This window comes from Nesoenas mayeri, assembly GCF_963082525.1.
Source record: "Nesoenas mayeri genome assembly, chromosome: 13".
NCBI classification, from domain to species: Eukaryota; Metazoa; Chordata; class Aves; order Columbiformes; family Columbidae; genus Nesoenas; species Nesoenas mayeri.
The window spans coordinates 14,923,071-14,950,858 of record NC_137550.1 but is presented as its reverse complement, the minus strand read 5'-3'; the positions used below and the strand labels follow the sequence as shown (position 1 = coordinate 14,950,858).

General features: G+C 55.1%; 1 protein-coding gene across 2 annotated transcripts; it reads right to left on the bottom strand.

Annotated features, from left to right (window-relative positions):
- Positions 1–262: 262 nt before the first annotated feature.
- On the bottom strand, positions 263–27,242 carry BCORL1 (BCL6 corepressor like 1). 2 transcript variants are annotated; one of them, XM_080352479.1, is made up of 14 exons: positions 27,142–27,242; positions 19,545–19,683; positions 16,380–16,470; positions 13,496–16,111; positions 13,054–13,219; positions 12,728–12,808; positions 12,156–12,569; positions 10,458–10,687; positions 10,139–10,345; positions 9,881–10,047; positions 9,555–9,700; positions 8,553–8,630; positions 3,849–4,002; positions 263–1,834 (listed from the first exon to the last, which is right to left on the bottom strand). In XM_080352479.1, the coding sequence occupies exons 2-14, from the start codon at positions 19,628–19,630 to the stop codon at positions 1,558–1,560; spliced, it is 4,713 nt and encodes a 1,570-aa protein (XP_080208605.1). In that variant the 5' UTR covers positions 19,631–19,683; positions 27,142–27,242; the 3' UTR covers positions 263–1,557. The 2 variants fall into 2 exon arrangements, with proteins under 2 accessions (XP_080208605.1, XP_080208606.1); XM_080352480.1 differs by having other exon boundaries at positions 13,535–16,111.
- Positions 27,243–27,788: the final 546 nt, after the last annotated feature.

Sequence of the window (27,788 nt, the reverse complement as noted above, 5' to 3'; positions counted from 1 at the left end):
TGCGCTGGGAGGAGCGGCAGAGTCTCCTCAACAGCTTTTTGGGCTCGACTATGTCCCCTGCTCCACGGTGCAAAAAGACATCGCTGCCTGACGAGGCGCCACAGCCCCTGCCTGCCCCGGCCCGGCCCCAGCACCGCTGCACGCAGCTCTGGGCAGCCAGCCTTGCTCCCTCCCCTCGCTGACCCCCAGGATCAGGCCATCATGCAAGGAAACCTGCTCGCAGCAGACATGGGACAAGGAAGAAGAGGCAGGAGACAGCGGGCCTGATGCAGGTTTTTTCTGTACATCAGTGTTTTTGACACCACAGCCTGTTGCTGCTTATAATAAAACAGAAATCAGAAAGAGCAACCAGAATACACACCCAAAGGCAAAAAACCCTCGGCTTAAACAAGGTGCTGCCTGGCCCCCAGGAGGGGGTCAGGCGGCTGGGAGTCTAAGGGGAAGGGGTAACACCTGCCCTGGCTGGGAAGAAACACAACACAAAATAAAAACAAACCAACAAAAAATCCCACCCAACACTCCTGCTGGGGAGAGCCAGAAAACCCAAGATTGTCCCGTCCTCAGTCCTGTTAGCACCTGGATAAGAAAACTGGACCATCTCCCGGGAGCGGAGCAGCACTGCCCAGCGCCCGCTCTCTCCCAGAGAGCTGCTCCTGGTGACACAGGAGGGCACAGGAAGCAGGGCCAGGCCGAGTGGACTCTGCACAAGGCAAGGAGGGGGCTGCTGCAGTGGCAAGAGACCCTGGGATGGGGGGATGAGCTGCCAGAAAGCATGGGGTATGCCTGGGCGCCGCGGGCTGCACCCACCCGTGTGACGGCACCGGAGAGTGGGAGCAGCAGCAGGAATGAGATGGAGGAAGAAGGCCGGTGAGAGGCTGAAGCAGCAGGGCTGGCTCTCAGCCGGCGGGTGAGCACCTTCAGCAGAAGCCAGCTCCAAAGCTCAGGGAAGGGACAGTCCCCAGGCTCTCAACAGAGGTGCGAGAGCCCAGCGCTCGGGGGCTGTGTCCCCCGGGGCTGCAGCTCAGGGGCTGGCTGTTCCAGGAGAGTGCTGGCCGCGGGGACCGGTGGAGAGTGACCAGGGGAAGTCCTCGTTCCCTAGCCCGGAGCTCACCATCACAGTGATACAGACTCAGCAAAACAAAGGAAACATTACAAATTAAATACTAATTAAATAAATACTATGGAAGACGCTGGGAGGGGGAGGGCAAACAGAGGCGCAGTTCCATGGGTCAGGTCGGGAGGGGCAGCGGCACCCACCACCCCTCGCTTTGGCAGAGCCGGAGCCACCGCTGCCCCGCAAGCTCCGGCTCACGAAGCCCCGTGGAGAGGGCTTCATTGCCGCTGTAGCTGGATGGGGCTGATGACTGTGCTGCTGCTTGTCGTGAAGGGACCCTGGGAAGTCCTTGGAGGCGAGGGTACTCTCTCCTCAGCTGAAGGAGACCCTGAGGAGAGGAGGGCTGGCTGGCCAAAGCCTCAGGTCTCTGCTGCTGGCGCTGAGACGGCTGCTTCCCATTGGTCCTTATTATTGCCTCGTGACGCAGGGAGCAATCTGCCCCGTCAGCTGCTCCAGGCCTGGTACTCCACTGCTGAACCCAGCAGCTGCAGCAGCTCGGGCTCGTAGCACACCAGCTCCACTGTCTCTGCGCTGCCCTGTCCTGGCTCAGCGCTCTCCTGCACCTCCTCCTGCAACAGCACCTGGCTGAGAGAGACCTGGCGCTGGAACTCCGCCTTGGGCAGTGTGGCGATCTCCAGGTGCGGGAAGCGTGCCTGGAATATGCGGGAGGACAGCTTCAGCCGCTTGAGCACATCAGAGAAGAGGAACCAGTTGCAAGGCCTGCAAAGACGGCAAGAGTACGGCACGTTAGGGGTGGCGGGGTCTGCAGGCACCCTGCCCACCTCACCAGCTCCCAGCTGCCCGCACGCTGGCCCTCCCCTCAACACAATGCTGCCGGTGAGGTCCAGGCACTATTCTCCATGTGGACAGACACACACACAGGACCCAGGCTCAGAGACGAGCCTGGGTTTGATCACTGCTTTTCAGGTTGCATCTTCTTAAAGCACTCAAAGCAAGACAGGGACATCAGTGTTAAAATTACACCTCCAGAGGTGTCCTGGCAGCATCCTCACCCAGCGATAAGCCACAGCAGGGGATCTATTTCCCACTGGCCCTTTCTCCTGGGTGCTGTCCATGTCCCTCTGGATGGGCAGAAATTGTCAGGCATGGAAATTCACTAAACACAAATTAGCACTTCTGTTGCTGCTGCTTCCAAGTTGCTGTTCTCCCTCCTGCCGCCCAAACAAACGCAATAGCCAGGGTGTGACAGGAGGTGGAGAAGGGAGGACGGCTCCAGTGCTGCAACCTGATCGAGCCTTCCCTGTGATGGAGGGGAAAGGGTCAACTCAGAGCCATCAGTGTGAGCTGCTGCTGACCATGGCTGGGGAAAACTGGGCTAGGAGCAACTTCAGAGGGAGGAGAGAAGGGGGTCAGAGGGAGGGTTCCTGCCAGGCAGGCACAGGGACACCTCACACAGCAGAACAGTCTGGCCATGCAGGGGATGGCACAGGGAGACCTCTGACAACCCCTCCTGCCCACTGGGGACAGACGGTCTGTCCCAAGGGACCTAGCAGGGCTACCCCGGCCCTCACACAGCCCAAGCTCTGCAGGAACGTGAGCAGCGGGGCCCTGAGTGCTGCACGTCTCCAGACACCGACTGTGCTCCTGCAAGGCTCTGCCTTTAACTCGGCATCTCTTCATCCTGATTTGAAGGACAATAACCACCTAAGGTACACCTTGAGGAGCTGAAATGACCAACATGAACAGGGTGACAGGGCTGTGCTGACCTGTGGGACAGAACAACGGGCACCAGACAGCCAACACAAAACCAACCATCTTTCTGGCTTTACCTGTGCTGCTGCTTGGTTTTGTTTTAAAACAAAGTCCTTTCTTAAACCTGTCCTTTCTTAAACCAAAGGGATCTTTCCTTGCTTGGTTCCCTCATGTATAGTCCCTCAGTCTCTCTCCTGTTTTCCTTAAGTCCAGAGAAGACCAAGGAAAGGGGGACTGAAGGACTTCACAGGCTTTGTGCTGTGCCAGCCATCAGTCCATGAATCCCAGGCTGGGACTTTTCTAAGGATGTCTACGCCGTGGGAGCGCCCATCTCAGTGAGTGTCCCCCAGGTTCCTTCACAGTCACTGGAGAGCTGATCAGTTGCACCCAGCGGTTCATCGCAGCTTGACATTCATTCCTGCCCTTGCTGACAAGTCTTTGCTGACTGCAACTGGCCAAGGTGAGCTCAGAGGTCACCTCTGAGAGTTGGTCAAACAAATTCCATCTTACTCTGAATCTTCCACCTGCTCCTCTGACTCAGAGCTTACATAGTGTGGTTTCTACCCTCATATTTTTCTAAAAAGGAGTCTATGCAGTGCTTCATTATGAGATGGGGTATGATGGGGAGTGTGCCACAAGGCTCATGTTACTGCTTCAGCAGCAGCAACTTGCTCCTCCTGGGGAAGCTGCAACAGCCACATTCCTCTGTGTCTCTACCTGCAGAACAGGGATAGAGGTATCTCCTTCCTTGGAGGAATGCTCTCAGATCTACAGGACATAAGCACAACTCTCTGCATCTGCCTCCTTAGCATGCAGTCAGCTTGGGCTCTCAAAGTTTCTCAGGCAGGCATGAATTTTCCCTGTATGAACATCTCATGTTCTCCCTCACCTGGAGGGCAGCCTGAGGCTTTAGTGCACTGCTGCTATGCTCAGGAGCTCAAGGGCTCTGTTCTGTGAGCTCCCCCTCCATCCCAGCATTAATGTCACCCAAATGCTCTCTGCTCCAGGAAAACATACTCACCCCCGAGAGACTGACACTTGGAGGTTATAGCTGGGAAGCAGTGGCTTGTCTGAGAACTCAAACATGAAGTTGTCTGCTTCTTGCTCCTCTTCCTCCTTGTCTGAACTTTCTGGAGGGTTGAGTAGAAGATCATATCCAATGCTATCTTTCCCCTCTGCAACAAGCAAAACAGATGTTGGCATTGCTCACAGTTTCACACCAGCCAGTGCTCATCACTCCCTGGGGAACAGCTACCACTGCAACCTCACATGCACCTTCCCACAGTGTCACAGCAACAGTAAAATACAAGTCCCAGGGGCTCCTCCTGCTCTCCCTCCTTCCAGGGTCTTGTCTCCAAGCGCATCTCCAAGTGAGCGCTGGTTTCTCCGCACAGCGAGACTCCCCTCAGTGACCAGCTTAGGTACAAAGAACACCTTGTGTCATAGCAGCAACCTCCAGGTTTACACTGATGCGGCACGTGAGGCGAGGCACTGCTTACTTGCAAAATGAGCCACTGCACCTGACAGCCTTTCCTTGGGTCAACAACAGGCTGACCCCAGGCTCTCCCTGAATGGCCTCAGCCGCCTCTCCTTTGCCAGCACAGCTGTGCCCAGCCTGGAAGAACCCGCGCCAGGAGGAAGGAGGTGGATGCCCGAGATGCTTTGCCTGCACAGATCCTATAAAGGAAGGCACTGCACTCCGCCACTCCACTCAGATCGCGCTCCCGATGACTGTCAGCGGGTTACTAGAGGTGTGTGCCAGCAACTGTGTCTAAATAAGGACTGCAAGGCTGCGCCACCAAACTGCGCAGCAGATCTAGAGACTAATACAACCAAACCACAAGAAGCACGACTTCAGAAAACTGACCCCAGAGATTTCTGGCATAAAACTGCTGTTCTAGGAGGTATCTGAGATCCAGCAGGATTTGCTTCTATTGAAGAAGGAGAATAGCCCACTTGATCCATAAACGATTTAAAGACAGTTAAATTTACTATTCACCAATCTGAAAAGCATCTGTTGAAAAATAGTTTGCTGCCTGCATTTTATTACTGAGAGGTATGAATAGTTTTGGTTTTTCAGAGTGTTTTTGTCCTGCTGAGATAATGCAGCATAACTCCAAAAACTTCCAGAAAATAGAGTTTAGATTCTACAGAGACAAGTCAGACCAAATGTGCCGGTGAGCAAATAAACCAACCATGCAAAAGTTCAACGTCACACATAAGAGAAAAGGCTGCAAAAGAATCTTATAGTGTGCTGCATGAGAAAGATCCAGGCACCACACTGCTTCACGAATAAACGCAGCACCCAGCAAGAAAAGTTATTTTAATAGAGAAACAACAGCAGATGATGGGAGACATAGGCTTAAACAGGGTCTCATTAAAAAAACAAAATCATTTCTTAGTCCTGCCAAGGAAAAAGAAAAGCATGTCAGTCCGATATCACTGCTAGGCAAAGCTCAAGTGCCATCACTGAAAAAACTCAAACTTCTTGAGCAACCCATGAAAAAACAATTCAATGCATTTAATGTGGCAACAATATGGTCCAATGTCTGTCCCGAAAACTCTTCTCACTCAGTCCTGTCCATCAGGCTGGGTGAAGGCTGCGACAAGAACAGGAACATCCTGTACCACCAGAGAGTAACCAGGAGACAATCAGGCACAACAATGCTAGTCCCAGGTATGGAACAAAACCCCAGAGTGGGACTTTGTATCTGGAACTACAGCAGCATGAAGTGCAAGATGCTGATGACTTTACCATACTCAGACCTCAGAGATCCCACACCCTGGCTTCCCTCATTATCTTCTGGCCCCCAGAGATTTGCAGACCTAAAGGAAAACATTAAACAACATTCCTGCCTCAAAGAATAGAAACAGATCAAGCAGGGGCTTGGGATTCCTCCTCCTCCCTGAGGGAGGTGTCACGTTGCGTGCTTCAGCTGGTGGATCTGATGGAAAGGGAAACTTTGAAGGAGGAGAACTGTTTTCTCCTGAGCTGGTTTGCTGCCTGTGACAGCTGGGAACAGCTCAGTTACCCTGGTGCAGAAGCAGGCACTTCCCTGCCCTGGGCAGTATCTGCTCTTGGGGTCTGGAGGTCACTGCTGAAGGTAACTGAGCCAGAAGGGCCCATTTCAGAACATTCAGTAAACACCACTGCAAAGAAACCAGCCCCATGTCTCAGGTTTGGGCATCTTGCTCTTCCTTGCTGACTCAAGCTCCTGCAGCAGTGCCTGGAAAAGCACAGGGGCCAGCATGCGTCTGACTGCCTTTTCACAACTGCCGTAAGCTGATCTAGGTGTGGATGAAAAGAAAGGTCCCTTTCTGTGCCCGCTGAAAACAGACCTGGCAGGATGAAGGACTACTCCCCAGACGGTTAGTTCCTTGCTGTGGCTCGTCATGCAGCCTCCCAAAGGCAGCACTGGGAACACGCCACGCAGAGGGGTGGAAGGAGAAGCAGTGTGTCCGACCCTCTGACAGCACTGTGGTGGTGCTGCAGCTTGGCATCTCTGGTGTCCTCTCTCCAAGCCAGAGACAGAAATACCCCAGGACGAACGCCAAAGCCACGGCATTTCACAACATTTTGTGTAGCTGAAATTTCTCCAGGGATCATCGCTCTTATGTCTAGGAGGAATCTACCTTCTCCCAAATGCTGTGCAGAGGTACCTGTTAAAGTCCGAAGCACCTGAGATGCATGCATCAGCCCAATCAACACTGGAAGGATCTTCCCACTGCAGCAAGGATGAAATGAAGTTTCTAGAGAAGGGCACAGGCAGATCAGTGCTGGATTTGTCAGGCTTGTTGACTGACTTCAGGTAGCAGAGGAGAGAAAGAAGACAAGACCTGGCAGATGGCACCATGTGAATGACAGAGACCCAGCAGAGACACATCCACAGTGGCCAGAATTTAGTGTGAAGTCCCACTGGAAGAGGTAGGATGTGTTTAACAGAGAGGGTAGCATTTTTCCACCCTCAAATGAAGAAATACTCTGAAAAGCTCAACTAAAGTCCAGGGGAAGGTCCTGTGGAGACTTTCTATGTGTTAGTCAAGTGTCTAAGCAATGCCCTGTGAGCAGTGAACTCCCGTCCCTGACTGAATTCCAACACACCTCATCCTCCTAAGAAACACAAAAGAGTTGGTGATGGTTTGACTACAGAAAAAAAAACCAATCCCTTTCTTTTTGTCTGCAGAGGCAGAGGACAAAAATGTAGGAAGATGTGATGCAAGATAAGATTTTTCATGATCAGCTGAGAAACAGGGAAATGGAAGAACTGAAACAAGGAGTTAATTTGAACCAAACACGGTTGGCTTCTTTTTCCAAGACATACACATTTCATTTCAAGCATTAGGGTATATGAGAAACAAGATGGCACATTTCTAAATTATTTCCATGTAGCATTGGATCTCCTAGAGGGTATGAGAATTGGCAGTCTACAGTGCCATGCCAGGATCTTCAAGAGACACTGATGAACAGGACAAAAGCAGACACTGGAACTCAGGCACATAAGCTCCCTCAGTAACCAAGAACTCAGCTGTGGCAACCAAAGGGAGCCAAAGTCTCCGACCCACAAAGCCACACACAATTTTCCTTCCTTGTTTACAAGAGAAATCCAAGTGGGAATCAGCGATAAATCAAAATGGGTAATATCTTTAGGTTAAAAACATTACAGTCGAAGAATAGCTATTTTTCTCGTGGCAAAGAGGCATCTTAAAGGATTGTGATAGCTTCAAGAGTCAGAAATCCAGAGGAAGAAGGCTGTGGTTTGAAGAGTTTCCTTGGCATGCCTGAGGCGCAAAAGCCTACAAACAAAGCGTTTTTAGGAGTACAGAATTTCTTCTGCTCTGAAATGAAGAGACATCAGCATCCTCCAAGGATAAGTCCTCTACCAAGGGTAAGTCCTCCACCAAGACCACCCTTCCACATGCCTCTGATTTTTTTCATTTCTAGAAGGATGTTGGAAATGACAGAGGTGAGCAACTAAAATCAACAGCCTTTTAGCTTGCCAGCATAAATAACCCAAGTCTTTAGGAAAGGCTTGAGAGTGTTGATCCACTGCCTCAGAAGTAGCTGGGAGGCACTCCGCAGTTTGCCACAGGCCCACGGCCAGATCCAGCAGATCTTCATTCACGGACCCTGGGGGAACTGGAGCAACACAGTGAACAATTTGTGGAACTTGTGCCTGTATCATTTCAAGAAAACTTCTAAGCTGATAACCACAGCTTCTAGGAAGTGATAGTAAAAGGTCCAAGTCGTGCCTTCATTGGGAAATGCCTGGCATTGCCCAGTGGACCTCTCTCTGATGAACGCCTCCAAAGCAGAGGACAGGGATGGACAGTTCCAGGAACTTTGAAGTTCAAGATTTCTACATCTTGAAGTAATAACTATGTCCTCTGCCTTCCTCGGTCTTACCTTGATGACTGGTTAGCAAGACAGCAGCAAGAATTGCTACAAGAATAACATGCTTCAGGACTGATAACCAAAGGAATCACCAGCAGCACTTGGAATCTCGTCTCGCACACTGTGTTCAGCCTACTTGGAGGGACCCATACATGCAGCTTCCCAAACAAAAAGTCCCTTTTCAGAAGCAGCTCCCAGCATGTAACATTACAGCAAGATCTCCAAGATGTGAGTCAGAAGGGATGTGGACAGACCTCAGTGAAGGATGTGTCACTACCCAGCATTACTTCTCTCTGCTCTGCTGCTGAATGAAATGGCACAGACCGAACTCACCTAGTACAGAGCTGCTGTAGAAGTCCCACGCTGTTCGAGGATCCCCATCAGCACGACCCTGGAGATCCGAAAGGTAATCTAAAGACAAAAAATTGAGAGGCTTAATGCTTATCTACTGGTCAAAGCATGATCCTGGCATGCATATCCATCAATCCTGGGTGAGCCACTTCACCTCTGCTGCTTTTTCCCACTTTGCAGTTAGGCATTACAGCAAAAGCTGAACAATAACTTGCAAGAAAGACATCCTCACTCAGGAGAGGACATGATCCCAGGCCTGAGAACATGAAATAGAAGCTGAAAGGGGAAACCAACTGACAGCACCAAGTGGGTTGGAAAGAAAGGGTCTTAAGGTTGTCTTGAGTTCAAAATTACACCCCAAACACCTGCCTGGAGAGGCACAGACAGACAGCTGGAAAACAACATCTCTTTCAACACTGGCGATCTTCTGCCTTGTATCCATCTGGGAACCACCGCTACTGTAGCTGTCTCTTCCTTGCTGTTGTGTAGAAGTCACAACAATCATCTTGCTTCTACATAAACAGCGCAGAAAGCAGGCATGTGTCACTCTCAGCCAAAGGGATCCAAAATGGTCCTTTCTAATAATGGCAGGCAGACAGCACTTGGGTAGAGCTGTTTTTGAGTAGAAGGCATCATTACTTGTCAGTAAACATATGTTCACTTAGGTATGCAGTAGAACGAGGAACTCTGGAACAGTGTCTCCAGCCCTCATGCACAGCACTGTCTTTAGCTGTGTGACCACAACATTGCTGTTTTCTTGTACCTAAAAGACTGAAAAGTGACTTGCATCTTGTTTGGAAAATGTTTTATAACTCTGTAAATTAAAGATCGGGCGGTAAAAACAGACACGTGTGACAGGACAGAACTAACATTATTCCATCACCTCCCAATCAAGAACTTCTAAACCCTTTGCACCCAGATTTGGTCCGGTATGCTGCCAGCCAGGAAGGATGGAAGCACTGCCACCCCGGGCTTGGCACCTACCACAGAGGAAGCGCTTCATCACTTCGCTGGTGGCAAGCTTCACGGCGGTCTGCCCAGAGTACGTGGCCAGAGTGGGATCAGCACCATAGGAGAGCAGAAGCCACATGGTTTCCAGGTTGTCATTTGCTACTGCATCATGGACAGGCCTGCAAGGACAGAAGCATTGGCAGAAAAATAAGAGACTGGAAGAGGTCACAAAGCAAATGCTCTGTTTTGGGTTAGGATATATCTAGTGATGACCTACTGCTCATCCCGAAAAACACAACCTGTGCCCTGCCCACACGCTTCTCAGGGCTTCCCCTGATGTTCCCCTCTTGCTGGCTTGCCTTGTGCCATCCTGTGCACTGCAGTTCACGTTGGCACCATGCTCAAGCAGAATGTGGAGAATGTCGATCCAGCCTCGTGCACAAGCCTCATGCAGAGCCGTGTAGCCAGCGTTGTCACGATGGTTCACATCACTGCTCTTTTTCTGCAGGCAATACAGCACTACGTCCTACAGGAACAAGAGCATTGCAGGCCTGGTTACACACAAACCGAGACAAGGCAGAGCAGGGGGAAAAGCAGCAAAAGGCACCAAAACTCACCTTGTAGCCCAGACGAGCTGCTCGCTGCAGAAGGGTCTCCCCCGCATTTTTGTTCACAATCAGTCGCCGAGCTCCAGGAGGAATGTTCTGGGTCGCAGGCAATTCCGGGGAACTCTCTGAGCTGACCTGACGGGACTTACAAAGTGTCCATAAGTCCTCGGGCTTCTTCAGAGGGCACATTTTGGGCTGGTTCCAGCAGCCTTTCCCCTGGAAAAGAAAGGAATACATCTCCTTGGCACATGTGGCCATGGCTTACTAACAGAAGGCCCGTTCTCTCTCTTCTTCCCATGCACGTTCCACTCATCGGCCCAAGCCATACCTTCCCCTCGTCACAGATCCCTGCCAGGTGTTTGGTTTTACATTTGCGTTTTCCTGATGGTTTCTCCAGCTCTTCTTGGACAGGAGAGCTGTCTGAGTGCTCCAGGAAGAAGCCATTCCGAAAGTCAGGGCGTCCCTGGGACTTTCGGGGGGATGGGGAAAGCCTGCTCCTCAGCCGCAGCTCTGTGCCTTTACACTGCACGGACTCCTTCTGCTTCCGGTACCTAAAATCTAAAGGAGAAATGAGAATGAGGAGCTTCTGTAGGTACCGCACCAGAGGCCGGCAACGCAGATCTCTGCCACCAGCTAAACAAACTGCCCATCTTTGATGGCTGCACATCCAGAAATCCAGACCACGGCAGAGGCACTGCATGTAGAAGCAGAGTGAATACACAGACTCTCCCCATCGGGATGAACCCAACATGGACACAAGAGGCCCAACTACAGACAGCCATCCTGAAAAGACCAAGCCTACTGAGCGCTGGGGCTTGCACACAGCTGACCAAGGCTTTTCCTTAGGTCTGACAAGGAACCCAGTACAAAACAGTCCAGCTCGACAAGCTTCCCAGTAGTTCGATAATTGTGTGCTGCCACGTGGTGTGCTTCCCTACCTGTGTGGCTGGGCAGGACTCACATGGGACACCCCTTAGAGAGACAGAAAATGCCTTTTAAGCTCTCTGTGCACAGTCACTGTTTTGCTGCCTTATAAAACCAGACCCAGCTTTGCCCTCTCACATCATCTCCTTAAGTAGCACATGAAATTTTCAATTAATATTCCTGCAGGTAGGAAGTACCAGGATGCCCCAAGGGAAATCCAACCTTCCTTGCTCTATACAGAGCTACAGAGTTGCTCATTGTGGAGCCCTGTGCGTCGTGCGAGGCGAGGCGCTGTGCTTCCCTGAAATATAACGGCAACATCCCATAGCAATGGCACAACAGCAATGGGAAAACAAAGTATGGAACGAGAAAATAAAGCCCTGTGAACAAATAACTGCCCAGGCTTCTGTGATGCCACACACCTCCCTCTGCACAGATGATCAGTACTACAATAGAACAGGTTACATAGGAATAGCCCTGTGCAGACCAAAGCACAGAGGCATCTCTATACAGCTTTACAGAGTCCGAGTCTTTCAAGCCTGGCTCTCTCCACAGCTTTGGGCATCTTGTTTGGGCACAAAGACTTTGCTTCATTTCTAGGTAAAGAGTTCAGAGATGCCCCAGTGGGTTAGTTCAAGGGATCACACGGATAAACTACAGGAACAAAACTTTAGGTCCATTTGGGACTCCGCTGCCTCCAGAACCAAGGCAGGTTTTGTAGATCTCCAGGAGCAGCATCTTCAGCTTCCACGTTACGCTGAGACTCTACATTCTCCACATCAAGCACCACACATAACTTCCATTTATGTCTTGCTATTACTAAAAAGCAGGAGCCATGGGTCTTACACAGAAAAATCGGCTTGGCCAAGATACTATGACAGAACCACAAATAAAATCAAAGCAAGCACATCTCAAGTTCTGTTGTACTTTTTCTGGTCTCCACATCTCAGGAAGAATGGAGTGGAAGTGGAAAAAGGCAACCAAAACCACACAGAACACCGCATTTGTTTTCAAGCTCATGCAAAAAAAAAAAAGGCAACAAAACAAAAAATCCCCATGTTGGTCCCCAGTCTGGTATCAGAAACCCCTTCCCAGATTGTACCTGCTTTGGATTTTCGCCTCCTGTGAGGGTAGCCCACTCGCTCCTCCTCGCGCTCAGTCAAATATTCTCCTGTCTGGTATTTCTGACTTTTCTGTCGTCTCCTCTTCTTCCTTTTGATGTGACTGTCATCTTCCTCCTCCTCGTTGGGCTCCCATAGCTGCCTGGGTGATTCCGCTCTCCAGTGCAGCTCCCGGCTCCTCCTTGTGTAACCGCTGCTCCTCTCGGACAGAGACCTGTCCCTGGACCTACGACTGTGATAGCGTGACATTCGGTGGGATTTTCGCAGTTTGCCATGTTTCAAGGATGTCTCTTCCTCCTCCTCTTCTTCCTGATCTTCCTCCAGCACCGGTAAAATCTCCTGACCAGTCACATCACACTCTCCCGTGACACCGGCAGAAGAGCCAGCAATACTTCCTGCAAGAAAGTGGGATTTCTAGCTGACCAAAAAGCCAAGACTATCCACAAGAAAAACCCTGCAAGGCAGGACAGGAGAGAGGGACAAGGCCATGTAAAAAAGGAAATGTTCACTGTCCACGCAGGACTCCCACCTGGGTCCCCTGGCACTGACTCACCCGACTGACTTCGTGTCCGGCTGCTCAGCACCACCGGAATGAAATCCCGAAAGTTGTTCTTGGGCTTCTTCTCAGGGTAACCTGTGGGGAAAACCGAGCCTTGAGAAAACATGCCACAGATCTGTGCACGCACGTCTGCTGGCCTGGGAAAGGCAGTCCAGCACCACGACGCAGCTCTGGTTTGGATCCCAATCTGCTACAGGAAGCCACCAGCTCCAGAGGCTGTTCAGCTTCAGGAGAGCAGTGGTTTGGGCCCAGGGGCATCAGCGTGACAGGAACTGTTGCAGCCTGACCCTGCAAGAACATATTGCCATTCACAAGAGTACCTTCCTCGTGGCTGTCCCCACGGTGCGCTGGAGATGGGAACTCCATCTTCGCTGGCCTCCTGCGCTTACGCTTTACCCTGAGGCTGTTGTGATCCTTCACTGGTCCCAGGCTAGCTTGGCCTTCTCGCTTGCTGAGTTCACGTGGGTTGTCATGGTGTTTTCGACACTGTGAACGCAGGACACAGACCAAAGCTTGAGCTGCTGACTGACTGAGCTGGAGTAGCGAAGGAGAAGGGACAAAACGCTGTCCTCTACTCATCATGCTGGTGCCCTCCAGCATTTTCAACACCCCAGATCCATTTTTGCTCTAGATAACCTGCAGACACGAGTACGTTAATCCACTGCCAGGTAATGCCAAAGAGCATGGGTTGAAAGCCCAGTGTGCTCAGCTGCGCCCCCCGCCATCAGAGCTCCCTCCTCACCCCCAACCTCACCTGCTGACCTTTGCCATCACCCAGCAGTTCCAGCCTGTCCCACCCACCTTCCGGCCATGTACGCTCCGCCTCCCCGATTTGCCTGGGGACTCCTCGCTGTCCTGGGACTGGCACTTGAGTCTCTTGTGGGCCTGCCTTGTGTCCCCATCATGCTGCCGCTTGGACTTGCAGCGCACGCTGCCCTCTTGCTTGATTTGCCCTGCTCCTTTGAGCTTGACCTCAGCAAAAGCCTGGGGAGCAGTCCCAGCTTGCAGGCAAGTCACAGAAGTGAATGACATCTCACACTCTGCTCGCTCCTTCTTGACCCTGCACAGGTCCACCTGACGCACGGACTGGAGAGGCTCTGCAGCTGGCAGCTCCTGGGAGCCTTCACAGCCCAGTTCCTTGCGTTGACTCTCCGTGGGCACACTGGGCACATCTGAAATCACTCGCAGGCTCTGCTGTCCAGCTGTGGACAGATCGTGTGACAAATATGCTGCTAACACTTGGGTTTTAGGCTTTGCATCCGACTGTTTGAGGCTACCAACCACCTGTGAAGACTCAGTCTGTACATTGCTCTCCTTACTGGAGTCAGCCTCTGGTTGATCACACTCTTGACTCTTCTGAGGGTTGTCCAGCTTCCCCTTCCCCCCTTTCACATTCAAAGCACTGGTCTGAAGAGATGGACCTGCATCCAACAGGGCTGGACTGGCTGGCTCCTCGTAGGGCTTGGGCAAAGCTCGGCAGCTCTTGCTCTTGGCTGCAGGTTCCTGTTCCTGAGGCGGGAGCCTGGGCAGCCCCTCGGGCAGGCTCTGGGTGGCTGTGCTGGACTTGGTGGGCTGCACACTCGGGAATGTTGGGAGCTCACCTGCACCAACTGGCTTGCAGGAGCCACTCTGTTTTGGGGGCAGCTGACCTGTTGCGGAGATGCCAATTGAAAGCAGAGGGGTTTGATGATAAGGAGACCAGCCGAGAGGCAGAAGCTGAGGATTGGAAGGTTTTCTATTCACGGCACACCGCGTGTACACACTTCCCTGACTGGGATTCCAGATGGAGATGTCCTTGGACTGACACAAAGAAACTCCTGGAGCAACTCTGCCATGAAGAAGTCTCCTGGCAGGATCCTGCTGTCCTTCTGTGCTGACCTGGTTGGTTTTCTTCCCACAGGGAACCCCAGTGCTGTGAGGCTCTCCCTGATCGATGATGGAAATAGGCTCCTGCTTGGGAAGGTGGCGCGGGTCTCTGCTGAAGCTCACACCGTGGTCCTTGCTGAGCAGCAGCGAGGCAGGCACTGGGTTGGCAACACCGACATAGGTGCCTGGGATGGTGCTGATGAGCGTGGTGTTCTTCACCCAGGAGCCCTGCTCGCCATTGCGCAGGAACTCGGGGAAGATGACTAAGGGGGGGTTGATGCCGAGACATGAGGTGACGCTGCTGCCTGCGGTCTGGGCCGTGCGCTGGGACTTGGACAGGACCGTGGTGAGAAGTGCTTTGCTGCTGGTGTGCACAGGTGTGAGGATGGGCATGGGAGGTGTTTTGCGTTGACTGGGTGGAGGCAGTTTCTGACGATTGGACTTAGAGGAGAGATCGAGAGGCATCTCGCTGCACTCTGGAGAGGAGACCATCTCACGCTCTAGCTGTGGAGGGGACTTGAGAGGAGAGAGAGAAGCGGCCGCCTCCAGTGCGTGCGGCTCGGGAGCCGTCGGGGCTCTGGCAGGCGCAGCGGTGCCAGAAGAGGGAGCAGCACTCCCACATGATGCTGCCAGCGGAGCCTGGCTGGTGGAGAGGGAAGGGCCGGCAGTGGATGCGGGAGCGCCCTCCGCAGCGGCCTGGGCAGCGCTTCCACTGGAGGGCGAAGGGGAGCTGAGCTGACTCACCTCCACAGACACCACTTTGGCGTCTGAAGCCAAGGGTCTGGTGACAGAGAAGGTGTAAGGGTAGGAGCGCAACTCTGGGGAAGCGATAATGCCTGGCAGGCAACGCTCGTGTAGGTAGGAAGGCAGAACGGGGAGGGTGAGTGTGGAGGAGACCCCCAAGGCGGCTGGAAGTGTAGCCACGCTGAGCGCCTGCCCGCAGCTGGGTGGTGGGATGTACACCAACGACTGGCTCGGGCTCAGAACTGCCCCAGGCTGAAAAGACAGGGGCATCTTTTGCATAGCAGGGGCCTGAGATGTGGGAAAACACACTCTGTTCAAAGTAAAAGCAGCGGGAGTGGAGGCAGAGGTGTTGCAGCTGGAGACAACCACAGACAATGTCCCTTCTGCCAGCACGCCTGGTCCTTGTGCTCCAGTGCTTGGGGTAGTTTTCTCCTTCCCAGCAGGCTCACTCTCTGGAGCCACGGAGCAGGTTGGAGGAGCATCAGCCTGCTTGTCACTGTGAGGATCTGCAGGTGTCCTGGCAGCATCAGCAGCACTGCCCTCTTGCTCAGCAGCTTTGGGGATTGCAGGCTCCTGTCCTCTGCCATCCCCCTGACCTGTCAGAGGGCCCAGGACATCATCTTTCACAGTCTTTCCCACACACTCTGTGTTTGGGTTGGGATCAAGTGGCTGCTCTTCCAGTTTGGGCCCAAGCTTTTCCTCCACCTTGCCATCAGCATCCAGCCCCTGGGCACTGCTGCCACCACCACTGACTGCTGTGAGCTCCACCTGCAACAAGGAAGAAGGTGTTCCTGAGCACCGTGCAAGTGGCTCCTACATGGGAGGAGCAGGCAGCTTCTCCAGTCTCCCCCAGGACACAGAGGCAGAAGTGGCAAACAGCTCTTGCCCAACTAGAGTATCGCTTTGCCTTTACTGCACCTAGGTGCACCCCACTCAACAAGGAGCCCACAGGACCCGTTACGGTAGATGTTCTTCCTCGGCCTGTTCCATCAGGGAAAGGCCTTCTCGGACCCAGACATGCACACAAGGAACTCACCTTGGAAAGGCTGCTGCTGACGCAAAACTCTTGAGACGCCAAGTGCTGGGAGCTGCTCGTTTTAGACTCCTCATCAGAAAGGGGGGCTCTCCTAGCCAAGGAACAAGACAGAGCATTACAAAACCCCAAGATACCCTCCCAGCACCCTACCCCTCCCTGTCCCCATGTGGAAGACCAGAGCAGCTGGCAGCCTGAAGAACCATGTCTGTTCCAGGTAGCCAGCTCCTCCTTACCACACGTTACACAGTGAGTACCTGTCACTGTAGACTGAGGGGATGAGGAGCGCTGCTGTTCACTGCAGTCTTCCCCCTCCCAGAGCTCTGCCCACTGGATAGCACCTTCTCACACATAAATGTTTACCCAACAGCTCCTACGGACCCAAGAAGACCTTCTCCATGGCCCAGCAGCTCTGTGCATCTTCCTTACCCACAACTATTTTGACCCTTGCAGTCTCACCACAGGTCAGCCCAGCCCTCTCTGACTGCAGTGTGTCCCAGCCCAGCTCCACACACCCACTCCGGTCCTCTCCACTTCCCATTCTGCTCCACCACGTTTCCAGTCCCATCCTCTCCCAAGCCCCATCCTGCTTGTCTCTTCTTCCACAGCCACCTCCTCATGGCCGTTTCTCTGTCTCCCAGCCATGCTCATGCCGTGCCCCAGGACTTCCCAGTCCAGCCCTGTGATGGGAGCAGCGCTGTCTGCAGCCACTCGGGTGTCCTGCTGGCCTGCACATTTGACCCTTTCTCTTTGGAAGACAGTTTCTGAGTGGAAAGCCTGAATTCAGGATAAGGACTGTGACTGCATGGAAATGGGGCACTCTGAGGAGACAGTGTCCTTATGATCTGCAAGAAGACTGGACAGGAGACAGAGCTCATGTGCTCAGTGCCCTGCCCCAGGACACTCCTGCCCCAGCAATATTCACCGATGGCCATTCTCTGGTCTTTAAGGGTCATTTAGTCAAGCTGACAGTGCCAGGACAAAAGAGCTCAAGTTTAGTTTCTGCTGACGACAGGGTTTCCTCTGGAGTTGCTCCCTTACCTGCCCGGTTTCCACAACAAAGTGAGCTCCCATAGCCCCAGCAGCAGGGCTGCTCACAACCGCCCTGCTGACCCCCCGAGCCCCAGCAGTGGCCCGGTTCCCTCACAGGGCTCTGGTCCTCTCACCCCCTCAGCAGCGGCTCGGCAGGGCCGTCTCCTGCCCGGCCGCCCGAGTCAGCCCGGCCACAGGAGGCCGAGCAGCTGTCGCTAGTGCGGGGAGCACAGGCTGCGGTGCAGCCAGGCCGCCTCAGTGCAGCCCACAGGGCTCGGTGTGTGGCTCCTCGGTCTCCGACTCCGGCAGGGCCCGGCCCCGCAGGGCTGAGAGGGTCTTGGGGAGTGCGCGGTGAGCGGGGTGTGAGCGGGGTCCCGGCAGCGGTGTGAGCGGGGTCCCCGAGGCGGTGTGAGCGGGGTCCCGCAGGCGGTGTGAGCGGGGTCCCGGAGGCGGTGTGAGCGGGGTCCCCGAGGCGGTGTGAGCGGGGTCCCGCAGGCGGTGTGAGCGGGGTCCCGCAGGCGGTGTGAGCGGGGTCCCGGAGGCGGTGTGAGCGGGGTCCCGGAGGCGGTGTGAGCGGGGTCCCGCAGGCGGTGTGAGCGGGGTCCCGGAGGCGGTGTGAGCGGGGTCCCGGAGGCGGTGTGAGCGGGGTCCCCGGGGCGGTGTGAGCGGGGTCCCGGAGGCAGCCGCCGCAGCCGCAGCGCGGTCCCCGCGGAGCCGAGCGGCGGGCGGAGCGGAACGGGGCCGGAAGGCCGCCAGGAGGCGCCCGGGAGCAGCTGGCAGCGGCGGCTCCGCTGGCGAGCGGCCGGAGCTGGACAGCGGGGCGGCCCTGCCCCGGCCCCAGCCCGGCCCCGGGCGCGCTCCCGCCTCCTCCCACCCTCCGCTACCTGCAGGGGCGGCGGGCCCGGACTCGCCGCGGCGCCGCCGGGCCCAGGCCCTCTCAGCTGCCGGGACGGCCCTGGGGGCAGCCCCGGCTGCGGCGGCACGGCCTGTTTGCCTCCGGCCCGGGCCCGGCCGCGGCTCCTCGGCAGGACAGCGCGGCCCGCGGCGTGCGGACGGAGCGTGGAGGAGCCCACGCCACCCGGCCGCAGGGGACGGGGACAGCGCGGCCACCCCGCACCGGCCGCCTCCTGCCTGGCCTCAAAACGGGGCCAGCAGCCAAGGCAGAGAGCTCGGCACAGCCTGCCCGGTGTGCCTGCCTCGCTCAGATGCCCTCAGCTTCCATGTCTGCAGCTCCAAGTGGTTTAAGAGAGGCAGAGGGCAACGCCATCCCCAGCGCTTATCAGAGTGACACATGTCGGGCCAAGCAGCTGCTGAGGGCTGAAGATGATCTCTGCCTGCGTTCCTGCCCCAAGTGAGCGTCTGAACTCGTCCCTGTCCCTGCTCTTCTGAGTGGCCCTCAGAGAACTCACAACCAAAAGCCTCAGCCCTCACAGCAAAGAACGAGAGGCTTGTGCCACCTTTGAGCCCTTAAAACTTTTCTGGCTACGGTAAACGTGCTAAACAGATGTAGTAGCCTCAAGGAAGCCACAGACTGATCAGTTTTGAGAACAAGACCCCAGAGCTGTGGGAATAAAAAGGCCATGCAAAGCCACAGGGCAGGCCGGGAACTCATCTTGATCGATTCTGCCTCCCAGCCACTATAATCCTCCCTAATCTCCTATTTGGTGGCATGTCACAACTCTCCCATCTAATCATTTGGTCTGCACTAACCCTCCTGGGTCACCGAAAGCTCTTCTTAGCAGCTTGGCTCACAGTGGGTCAAGCTCTTTCCTTCCCCCGGCAGTTAAGAGCACAGGTGTGGTGAAGCCAAGAGAACATGCAGACAATTATGGCCTCATCATCCACCAACACTGTGGAGGCAACACAGCTACACAGCTCCTCTGCAGAGACCTCCAGCACGCTCTGCTTGTGGGTCCTCCTTGCTGGAGCACAGAACATGGGGACCATCACAGAATGTCACCATTTGACCACACATCCATCCCCTCCCCATGGCTCTTTTGAACCTCCAGTCCATTTTACACCCTATTAAGAACATGCTGAGCCAGCACCAGCTCCTTTCCATAGCCTCTCCAGATCCCTTATTCAGTTTCTCCGCTCTCCTCCTCCTTCCCCTACCACACCACCCACACACCTCACCTGTCCTCGTTGAGGCCACACATACGAATCCGCTCTGTGCTGGTCCAGTTGTGCACCCCACTATAGAGAGGTGCTGTAGAGATCATGACAGCTGCTCGTCACTGACTGGAACTTACTGGGGCTCGGGGGGCCACTCTGCCTACAAAAGAAAAACAGAGGATTGGTAACTGTCGCATTCAGCCATGCTTCAGAGAGAGCCATCCACATCTTCGCTGCCAGGCAGATGGGGTACAACACCCGAGATACGACACGTCTGTCCGGAAGAGGGCTGGAAGAAAAAAGCAGCACCTTGGGACAGAAACCACAGTCCACTCATCCTCATATTAAATAACTTTATTGCCAAAAAGCCTCTGGCTACCCTGAGAATTTCACCCAGACGTCTTCACACACACACGCATCCCCCAAAAGATTCCTCCCCTTTTCCTCTCCCTCTCCCTCCAGAGGGACCATCAGCACTGGGCAGGGAGCCACAAGACTGAGCTTTACCCAAGATGATGGCCTGTTAAAAAGCTGACATCCCCAAGGCTTCGGAGGACTCTGATAAACCACCACATGGCAGGTCAAAAGGGGAAAGCCTCGAACAAGGAGGGAGTTGGGGGAGCTGCAGAGGTTTGCCAACAGTGCTGTCAGACGTGCTGTCAAGCAATTATCCCATTCCGCTGTCAGGAAGGCGCTGGTATTCAGTGCAGGTACGGGTGGAAAACACGAGGAAATCCAGAGATTCGTGAGCATACAAGTCACACTGTCGGCTGGGTGGAGCTTTTGAGGGAGAATGTTGCAGCCAATCGTGCAGCGCTGGATGTTCAAGCATTAAGGCAGCTTTGCTGCTTGAGTTGTATCAGGGAAGAAGCAACGAAGGAAGAGAGGATCCACTGTGCTAACAAGTGGACTCAGTCAAAACAAGTAGGACTAACTGCAAAAGGCAGAGATGCAGTCAAAGAGGTTCTTGGTTCAGAGAAATACTCAATACCCAAAGGTAAAGCAGGCACAGAGCCACGGCAATGCTCTTGGTACAGTGGATCACAGTGGGAAAAAGCTGAAAGCGATCTGTGATCCCAAATCTCTGTTGGTTTTCTTCTCCCTGAAAAACTCCTGGCAACACAAGCTCTGAATGGGACGAGAAGCAGCTTGCACCACCCATTTATGCTGAAATGAGCTGTGCAGGGATCTACCAGCCAGCAGCTCAAGAGATCAAGCCATGGAATCGAATCACTCCTCTGAACACAGCTGCTGCTGCATATCCTGATCTCAGTCCGGATAGGATCCTCCAGACACAAGAGAAGCGCAAGGCACGCGGGAGAAATTGGGGCAAGGTAGCTTGTTTGCAAAAAAGAAGCAACAGCCCCATCTGCACGTACTACAGACTATGGAAATCAGAGGTCAGGAGAAAAGGGGGAAACCTGCTAGAAGACACACACTGTAAGATGCACAAAGTACTATATAAAGACAGGGGAGATGGGCAGATGCTAAAACAGAGAACAGGGTCATACCCAAAGAGATGAGAGGTGGCTTGGAGCAGGAAGGGGAGGAGTCTTTCAATGCTTGGAGAGAAACGCAACATAAAGGAAATAGGGGAACAAACAATCTGCGGGGATTTCACCATCTTAGGCTAAACTGAAAGAAGGGGAGGAGAAAGGTTCTGCCCCTGAGCACAGTGGCAGGATGATGTTTCGGGAGAAGTCAAAAGGGACCTTCTGTGCAACGGGGATGAGAAGGCGCACGGCTGCACAACGTGGAACAGGAGTCGGGAGACGAGCTGAAGCCTGAAACAAGCACAGACCAGGCATGACCCGAGAGCAGGTCTGGCAAGGGAAAAGTGATAACAGGGTGGCATGACGAGCTGGGAGAAAGAGTACTCAAGTAAGAGCTGGTCAACAGAGGAGGCACGACGGCCATGAGGAGAGAGCCGGGAGGACATAGCAACAGAGATAGACACTGTTTCGTGAATTCTTGGCCTCCGTCCTCTACGGACGATGTGCGACATGCGCCAAAGACAGGCATTTCACAGGGAACGAAGAACAGAAGAGAAAAAGAATGAACATTTCAACTAAGAGAAGAAATAAAACAGGGAGAAAACAACAGAGGCGGTCTCAAGCACACACCAGAGTGAACAGCAAAAGAACAACATCCTTAAGAAGGCAGATCAGAAAGTGTATTGAGAATTGCAGGGATGAGCAGCCCCTTGATGCAGAAAGAGCAACTGCAGCCTCCCTGGGTCAAAACACACTTTTAGTCTAGTGGACACAAGCCTCTCGTCTACGCTGGTGCAGCTTGAAGCAGCTTTAAATGGATGTAATTAAACTAGTAGGAACCCTTTGGAGAACACAACTAGGCCATGGTTTCACATGCCTGTCTTCGAGTAGAAGCAGCTGTTGAAGAAACTATTGAAACCTTTCTCTCCCCTCACCCCTTCAATCATGTCACGGAAACTGTGTGGTGTCCCGGCAAACTTGACCAGGGAGGAATTGATCTCTGTTTAAAACCCAGGGTTTATTTATTTATTTTTGTCCTGGCTGGCTCGGTTTTACCCCATACTGGCTTCTAGATCAGCCTCACCAAGAGGGTGAGAAGGCACAGCCTGGCACAGAATTTGCTTAATCCTCTACGTCTGCCAAAGGAAGTGTATACGAAACCACAGTCTTATTTTGAATTAGCTAAACAGGTGCCCAGGCAATTCTAATTAACTCCAAAGAAAACTAGTTTAGAACAAAATAAGAACATCGATACAGCATTTTGCATGGAGAAGCTCATCATGTGATATTAAAGCTCCTTCAACTCTCAAAACAAAATGTCCATTAAGAATTGAAAACAAGAAAGGTGTTGAATGCGTTCGCCTCCAACAACATGTCCTCAGAGAGATTTTCAATGAAACTAACATGGTGAATTAAAAGCAAGGGATTTCTTGGTCACTAGGACAAAACCTCTCGTCATTTTGCAAAAGAATAGGATGCTGCTCTGAAAACCAGTCTCCTCCAGGCTCCAGAAACAACAAAAAGGATGTTTTCCTTTTAGTAAAAGGATGCTTTTGCTCAGGTTAGCAATGACTTGGCCACACTTGGAAGATCCCTTGGATTAAAGCAAAAATTACTCTCTCTTCTGAAATACCACTGTACAGCCTATGGAAACACGTTTCCTGAGATTAAGTTCTTTGGGAATGGATATTTTCTAACAATTATCTCTACACAAATCCTCCTTGCACTAAAATCCCAGCAGTGCCAAGACAACCAGTTTCAACACAGGCCGAGCTGAGGATGACAGGACAGGCTGCCGCTGCGCTCACCTATCAGCTCCCACAAACCTGAAGAGAATTAAGCCCACGGAATCTCCATGCTGACCACTGTTAAAATCCTGCTTGCTCTCAGGGATCCTAATTTGAGTTGCCTGAGGTGAGGCTCCCTAATTAAGTTTTCCGTTGCAATGCTGGCCCACACACTCACACCTCCCACCCCAGCGTTGAGGCAGAAGGGTACAGGAGCAAAGTAGGTTTGCAAGCTATATCCCCTTCCAAATAACAGTGATTCCTCTGCTGGATCAGTTCCGTGAACTGACTCAATGCTCGGTTTCTTGAGCACTTGCATTGACAAACATAAAAGGCAACTTCTCTGAGCTGCCACTGAACTTCCAGCCACAGGTAGCAAAGAGTTTGTTTTTCACTGAAGGGTTTGGTACTGTCGGTGTTTGCCCTAAGAGATGTCACGTCCATGTTGCCACTTGGTCTAACCCACTTTGACGCTGCTTTGATCGGGTCAACCAGAGCCATGATCTACAGCCATCTACCTTCACAGCAGCTGGGGGGAACCCGGACTCAAAGGTACAGGAAGGGGCTTTCCCTTGTTCCTCACAGGGACGACCTGTGCCAGCCACTTCCAGTGCAAATGCATTCCGCTTTAGGACCCTGCTGCCCTGTCCCCCTGAGAAGATTTCAGGCTCTGTAAATTTCCAAGCACTAAAATGACTTGGATTGCAAGACGCTGACCATTCCTGTCCCCTATCCCAGCACGTGAGCGACACAACAGGTCACCACCCTCAGCTGCACCCTGCCTGGGCAGGCAAGAGATGGCAGGTACTGAAACACCAGCAGCCAGTCTCCTAAAATCTCCCAGCGCAATCTTTCCTCTGCCTGGGCTCCAGGCTGGCGTATCATCGCCAGCACAGGTCAGAGAGCGCCTCGCAATGGCATCGAGCAAAGGCCCGACGAGCGGCAACGTGCACCGTTGCCAGGGTTCAGATGATGGCACAAGCTCCCTGGGGGAGAACAGCAGCTTTGCCTTTCCCTGCTGCAAGGGCAGCAGCCACGGCACGAACTTCGTGAGGCCAAGGGCCAGCTCCAGATATCCCACCATGGATTGTGTTGGTAGGAACTTGGTTCAGCTCAGCAGACAGAGCAATGTGTTCAGCTGGACTCCAGGGCCTTGGTGCACATGGTAAAATGCTGCCCACTGGAGCTCCTGGTCGCAGTGTTAAGTGGGCCAGTGGCACAGAGGAAGGAAAGGGAGACTTCCCAGCCTCAGGAGATCAACAAAGAGAAAGCCCAAGACATCCATCTGCAGCGGGAGATGGGGAGGACAGGGCAGCTTGCCTTTGCAAGGTGCTGCGCAGCTCCTGTGGGCAGGGGGCACTGCCAAAGGCCGGCAGGGACGCACTTTGACCCTGGAAACACACCCGCAGCAGACACCTTTGTAACATTCGTTCCCAGAGAGCAGTGAAATCTCAAAGACAGGCCTGTTTTTCCCCGGATGGCTACAAAATATAAAACTACATAGGCTGCTGGAAACTCAAGCAGGACTTGCGGCTTAGAGCGCATCGCCTGCAAGTCGGCTGCTTTGACGGGAGTTAAAGCAGCGAAATAAGGTGGCACATGCCCTTCCAGCTCTTTGGTGGGGCTCAGATGGGCCAGGAAAGAAATGTCCTGCATTGACAAGGATGGTGTCCTTCACCCGGGATCGTTTGTTCACTTTGGCAATCTTTGTTGCCATTAGTAACACAAGCAAGAAATTATATTTGTTTCCTATATGTGATTGTTGGGCATCCATTTGAGGTATAGAGGTCCAGAGTAAGTGCCGATCCTGAGAGTTGCCTGAGGTGCCTTAGCAGGGATTCAGCTCTGAGCATTGCTTCAGAAAACCCCTTCGTAAGCACGCTGTTTGCAAAAAAAAAATAATTTAAAAAATCATGACTGTCCTCTCACAGGACTCACAACGGGCACGAAACACAGCGAGGGAAAAATTTAAACTGAAAAAAAATGAAACAGTTTATCTTACGTTATGTTACTGCTCACGCAGAGGTCGGGAGCTGTGTAAGAACTAAGAACAACTAGTGTGTAACAAAATCCAGCACGGCCAGGCCAGGCCGGCGCTGCTGCCGCTCGCGGGAGTCATTGCCAGGCGCAGGGTCCGGCCCGTGGCCCGTGCAGCAGCACCGAGCGCTGTTTGGGTTTCACACTGGCTGCACAGCAGCTCCGACTGCTGCGGAGCTGAGCCAGGCTTTGCCTACACACATTTGCTTAAGCTCATTTAAAGACACAGTAACACTGCAGGTAATTATAGATACTGAGCACGATGAACTGGAAATTTAGAAAAAAAAAAAAAGAACGAGAAAATCATCCCTGTTTAAAAAAAAAAAAAGTTCGCTGCACATTCAGTAGTCCTTAACTACTAAGTCCCAGCTGCTGGACGGTTGGTGTCACTAAGCCCTCACTCACTCTGGACAACCAGGCTGTCCCCACTGCCACATATTGTTAAGAACTGAAAAAGAGAACCACTAAGGGTGGACAGCACTAAGAAATTTTGTATCTGAGAAGGTGCACATCATTCAAAATACCGCAACTCAAGCACAGCCTCCCGTCCTCAGGAGACAAGCTGGCACGCCAGAGCCCAGGGATGCCAGGGGCAGTTGCCTTCTGAAGGCCAAACCATGATGGAGTCTGGTCTCCAAAACCCTCCCAGAAACATCTCCAGATCCAGGTAACAAAGTGACAGAGCCAGTGCCCTCGACGGGTACCGCGAAGCCTCCAGCACTGTGCTGGCATCGGGACTAGCTAAACCCAAAGGCTGGTGACAGCGATGAAAAAGACAGGGTGGGGAAAGGGAAGGCTGATGCAGAGATGGCAAAAAAAAAAGGTGCAGACAAGCTGCAAAGGGTGCAGGATGCTCCAGCCCTTCCCTCACACTGAAAACCTCTAACTCTAGCAGCAGCCAGCAAGGATGAGGGTGCTGGAGAGTGTATGCTGTGGAAGGAGAAACTTGCTTCCTCTTTTTTAGCCTGGAAGACCTTTTCCCAGTGCTTTTCTGAGCTGGCTTCACTCGTGCTGGGATGAAGGTACTGATGCCACTCACCGAGAAGCCAGCAATGAATCTCCAGAGTACCAGCACTCCAGCCAAGGAGTTTTGGTTTCCTCTCCAGCGAGAGCGGCAGGAAGTGCCTCCTCCTCCTGCCCGCTCCTGCCGCTGCCCGACCATCACTTCGGGCACAGGCTGGGGGCCCGGCCGTCCCCAGCGCACCCGCGCTGGGCTCGGGGGAGCGCGGCGCAAGAGCGGCACCGCCCCGGCCCGAGCCCAGCCTGCCGCCCTGGGGCTAGGAGCGCCGGGGGAGCTCCCCTGCCCCAGCCCCCTCCATGCGGTACGTTCCGCTCCCCGAGCCTCGGCCCCCGGCCCCAAGCCGCGGCCGGGAGCCCCGAGGGCAGGCAAGGGCCCCGGCCCCACCGGAACACACCGGCCCCCGCGGCCGCTCCAGCGGCTTCGCCCCGGCGCTCCGCAGCCCCGCCGGGGGCCAAGCCCCGCGGCGCTGTCCCGCGCCGGCTCTCGCAGCCCAGGCGGCCCGCCCCGACTCAACAGTTGCCCCCGGGGCCGCTCCCCAACGGAGCGCGGCGCCGCTAACGCCGCTCGTCCCGCAGCCCCGGTGGCCGTGGCCGGGCTCCCGCGCTGCCGCACCGGGCAGCCCCGAACACGGAGGTGACGGCGGCTGCCGCGCTGCCCCCGGGGAGGGCTCTTCCGCCATCGCCCGGCGCCCGGCCGACCGGCACCCGGAGCTGCTGCCGGCGCGGCCGGCCCCGGGCACGGCGGCAGCCGGGACAGGCTAAGGCCACGCCGCCAAACTCCGCGAGCGCCCGGCGCCACCGTCCCGCCGCCGGCAGCCGCCGCCCCGGGAGCGCTGCGCTCCGGCGGCCGCCCCGCCCCGCCGCGGCGCCCCGGGACCCCCGCGCCGCCCCGGGAGCGGCAGGTGCCGCCGGTGCCGGTGCCGCCGCGCGAGGCAGGGCAGCGGCACGCTGCGCCGTCGCGGGGCAGGGAGCGGAGCCCACCGCCGCCCGCCCGGTGCCCCCGGCCCGACGCTGTCAGTGCCCTCCGTCCCCGCCTGCGTCCCCGCCGCTGTCCCGCTGCAGGACGCTGCCCCCCACCCGCACCGCCGTCACCCCCGGGGGATGTCCCGGGACCGTTTCCATGGAGACCCCCCGTCCGGTCGGGTGGGGGGGTCGCACCGCCCGCTCCCGTCCGCCTCCCCTCCGGCGGTGGGTGCGGGGCCGCGCGGGCCCGGGGTGCCCGGGCAGCGGGGGCCGAGCGTCCGGCGCGGGGCGGCGTGGTGGAGGGGGGCGGGCACGCACCTGCTTCCCGAGCCGGGCGGGCGGCGGGGGGCAGCGGGCCGAGGCGGGCCCCTGCCCGAGGCGGCGGGTCGGACACTGGGCGCTGCGAGCGGCGGTTCGGCGGCGGCGGCGGAGACACTGGCAGCGGCAGCCGGAGTGTGAGGGCGAGAGCGAGCCGCCGCCGCGGGGGCTGACGGGAGCTGTAGTCCGGCAGCCGCGGGCCGACCGGCCGCCGCGCCGCCCCGAGGACTGCGGCTCCCGGCGTGCCGTGCGGCCAGCCCTGCCCGCGCGGGGGGGCTGTGCGGAGCCAGCCGAGTCCGGAGAGGGAACGGGCGGGCGGGGAGGGAGGGGGCTCCGCGCCCGGCACAGCCCGCGGGAGGGGGCGCGGGGGGAGGCCGCTCCCGCCCGGGGAGGGGCCGCACGGCTCCGCGTTCCGCGGACGGTACCTCTGGGCGGCGCGGCACGGTGCGGCGCGGGGGGAGTCGTACACACACGCCCGACCCCGCGCCAGGGCACGGGCGCCCGCACCGGGGAGCGGCGCTCGCTCCGCACCGGGGGAGGAGGATGGAGGAGGAGGAGGCGGCGGGGGCGGGCGCTCGCTCCACGCCCGAGCAGCGGCTGGGCGCCCGGCGGCGAGAGCGCTGGACGGGCAGCGCCGGCAGCGAGCG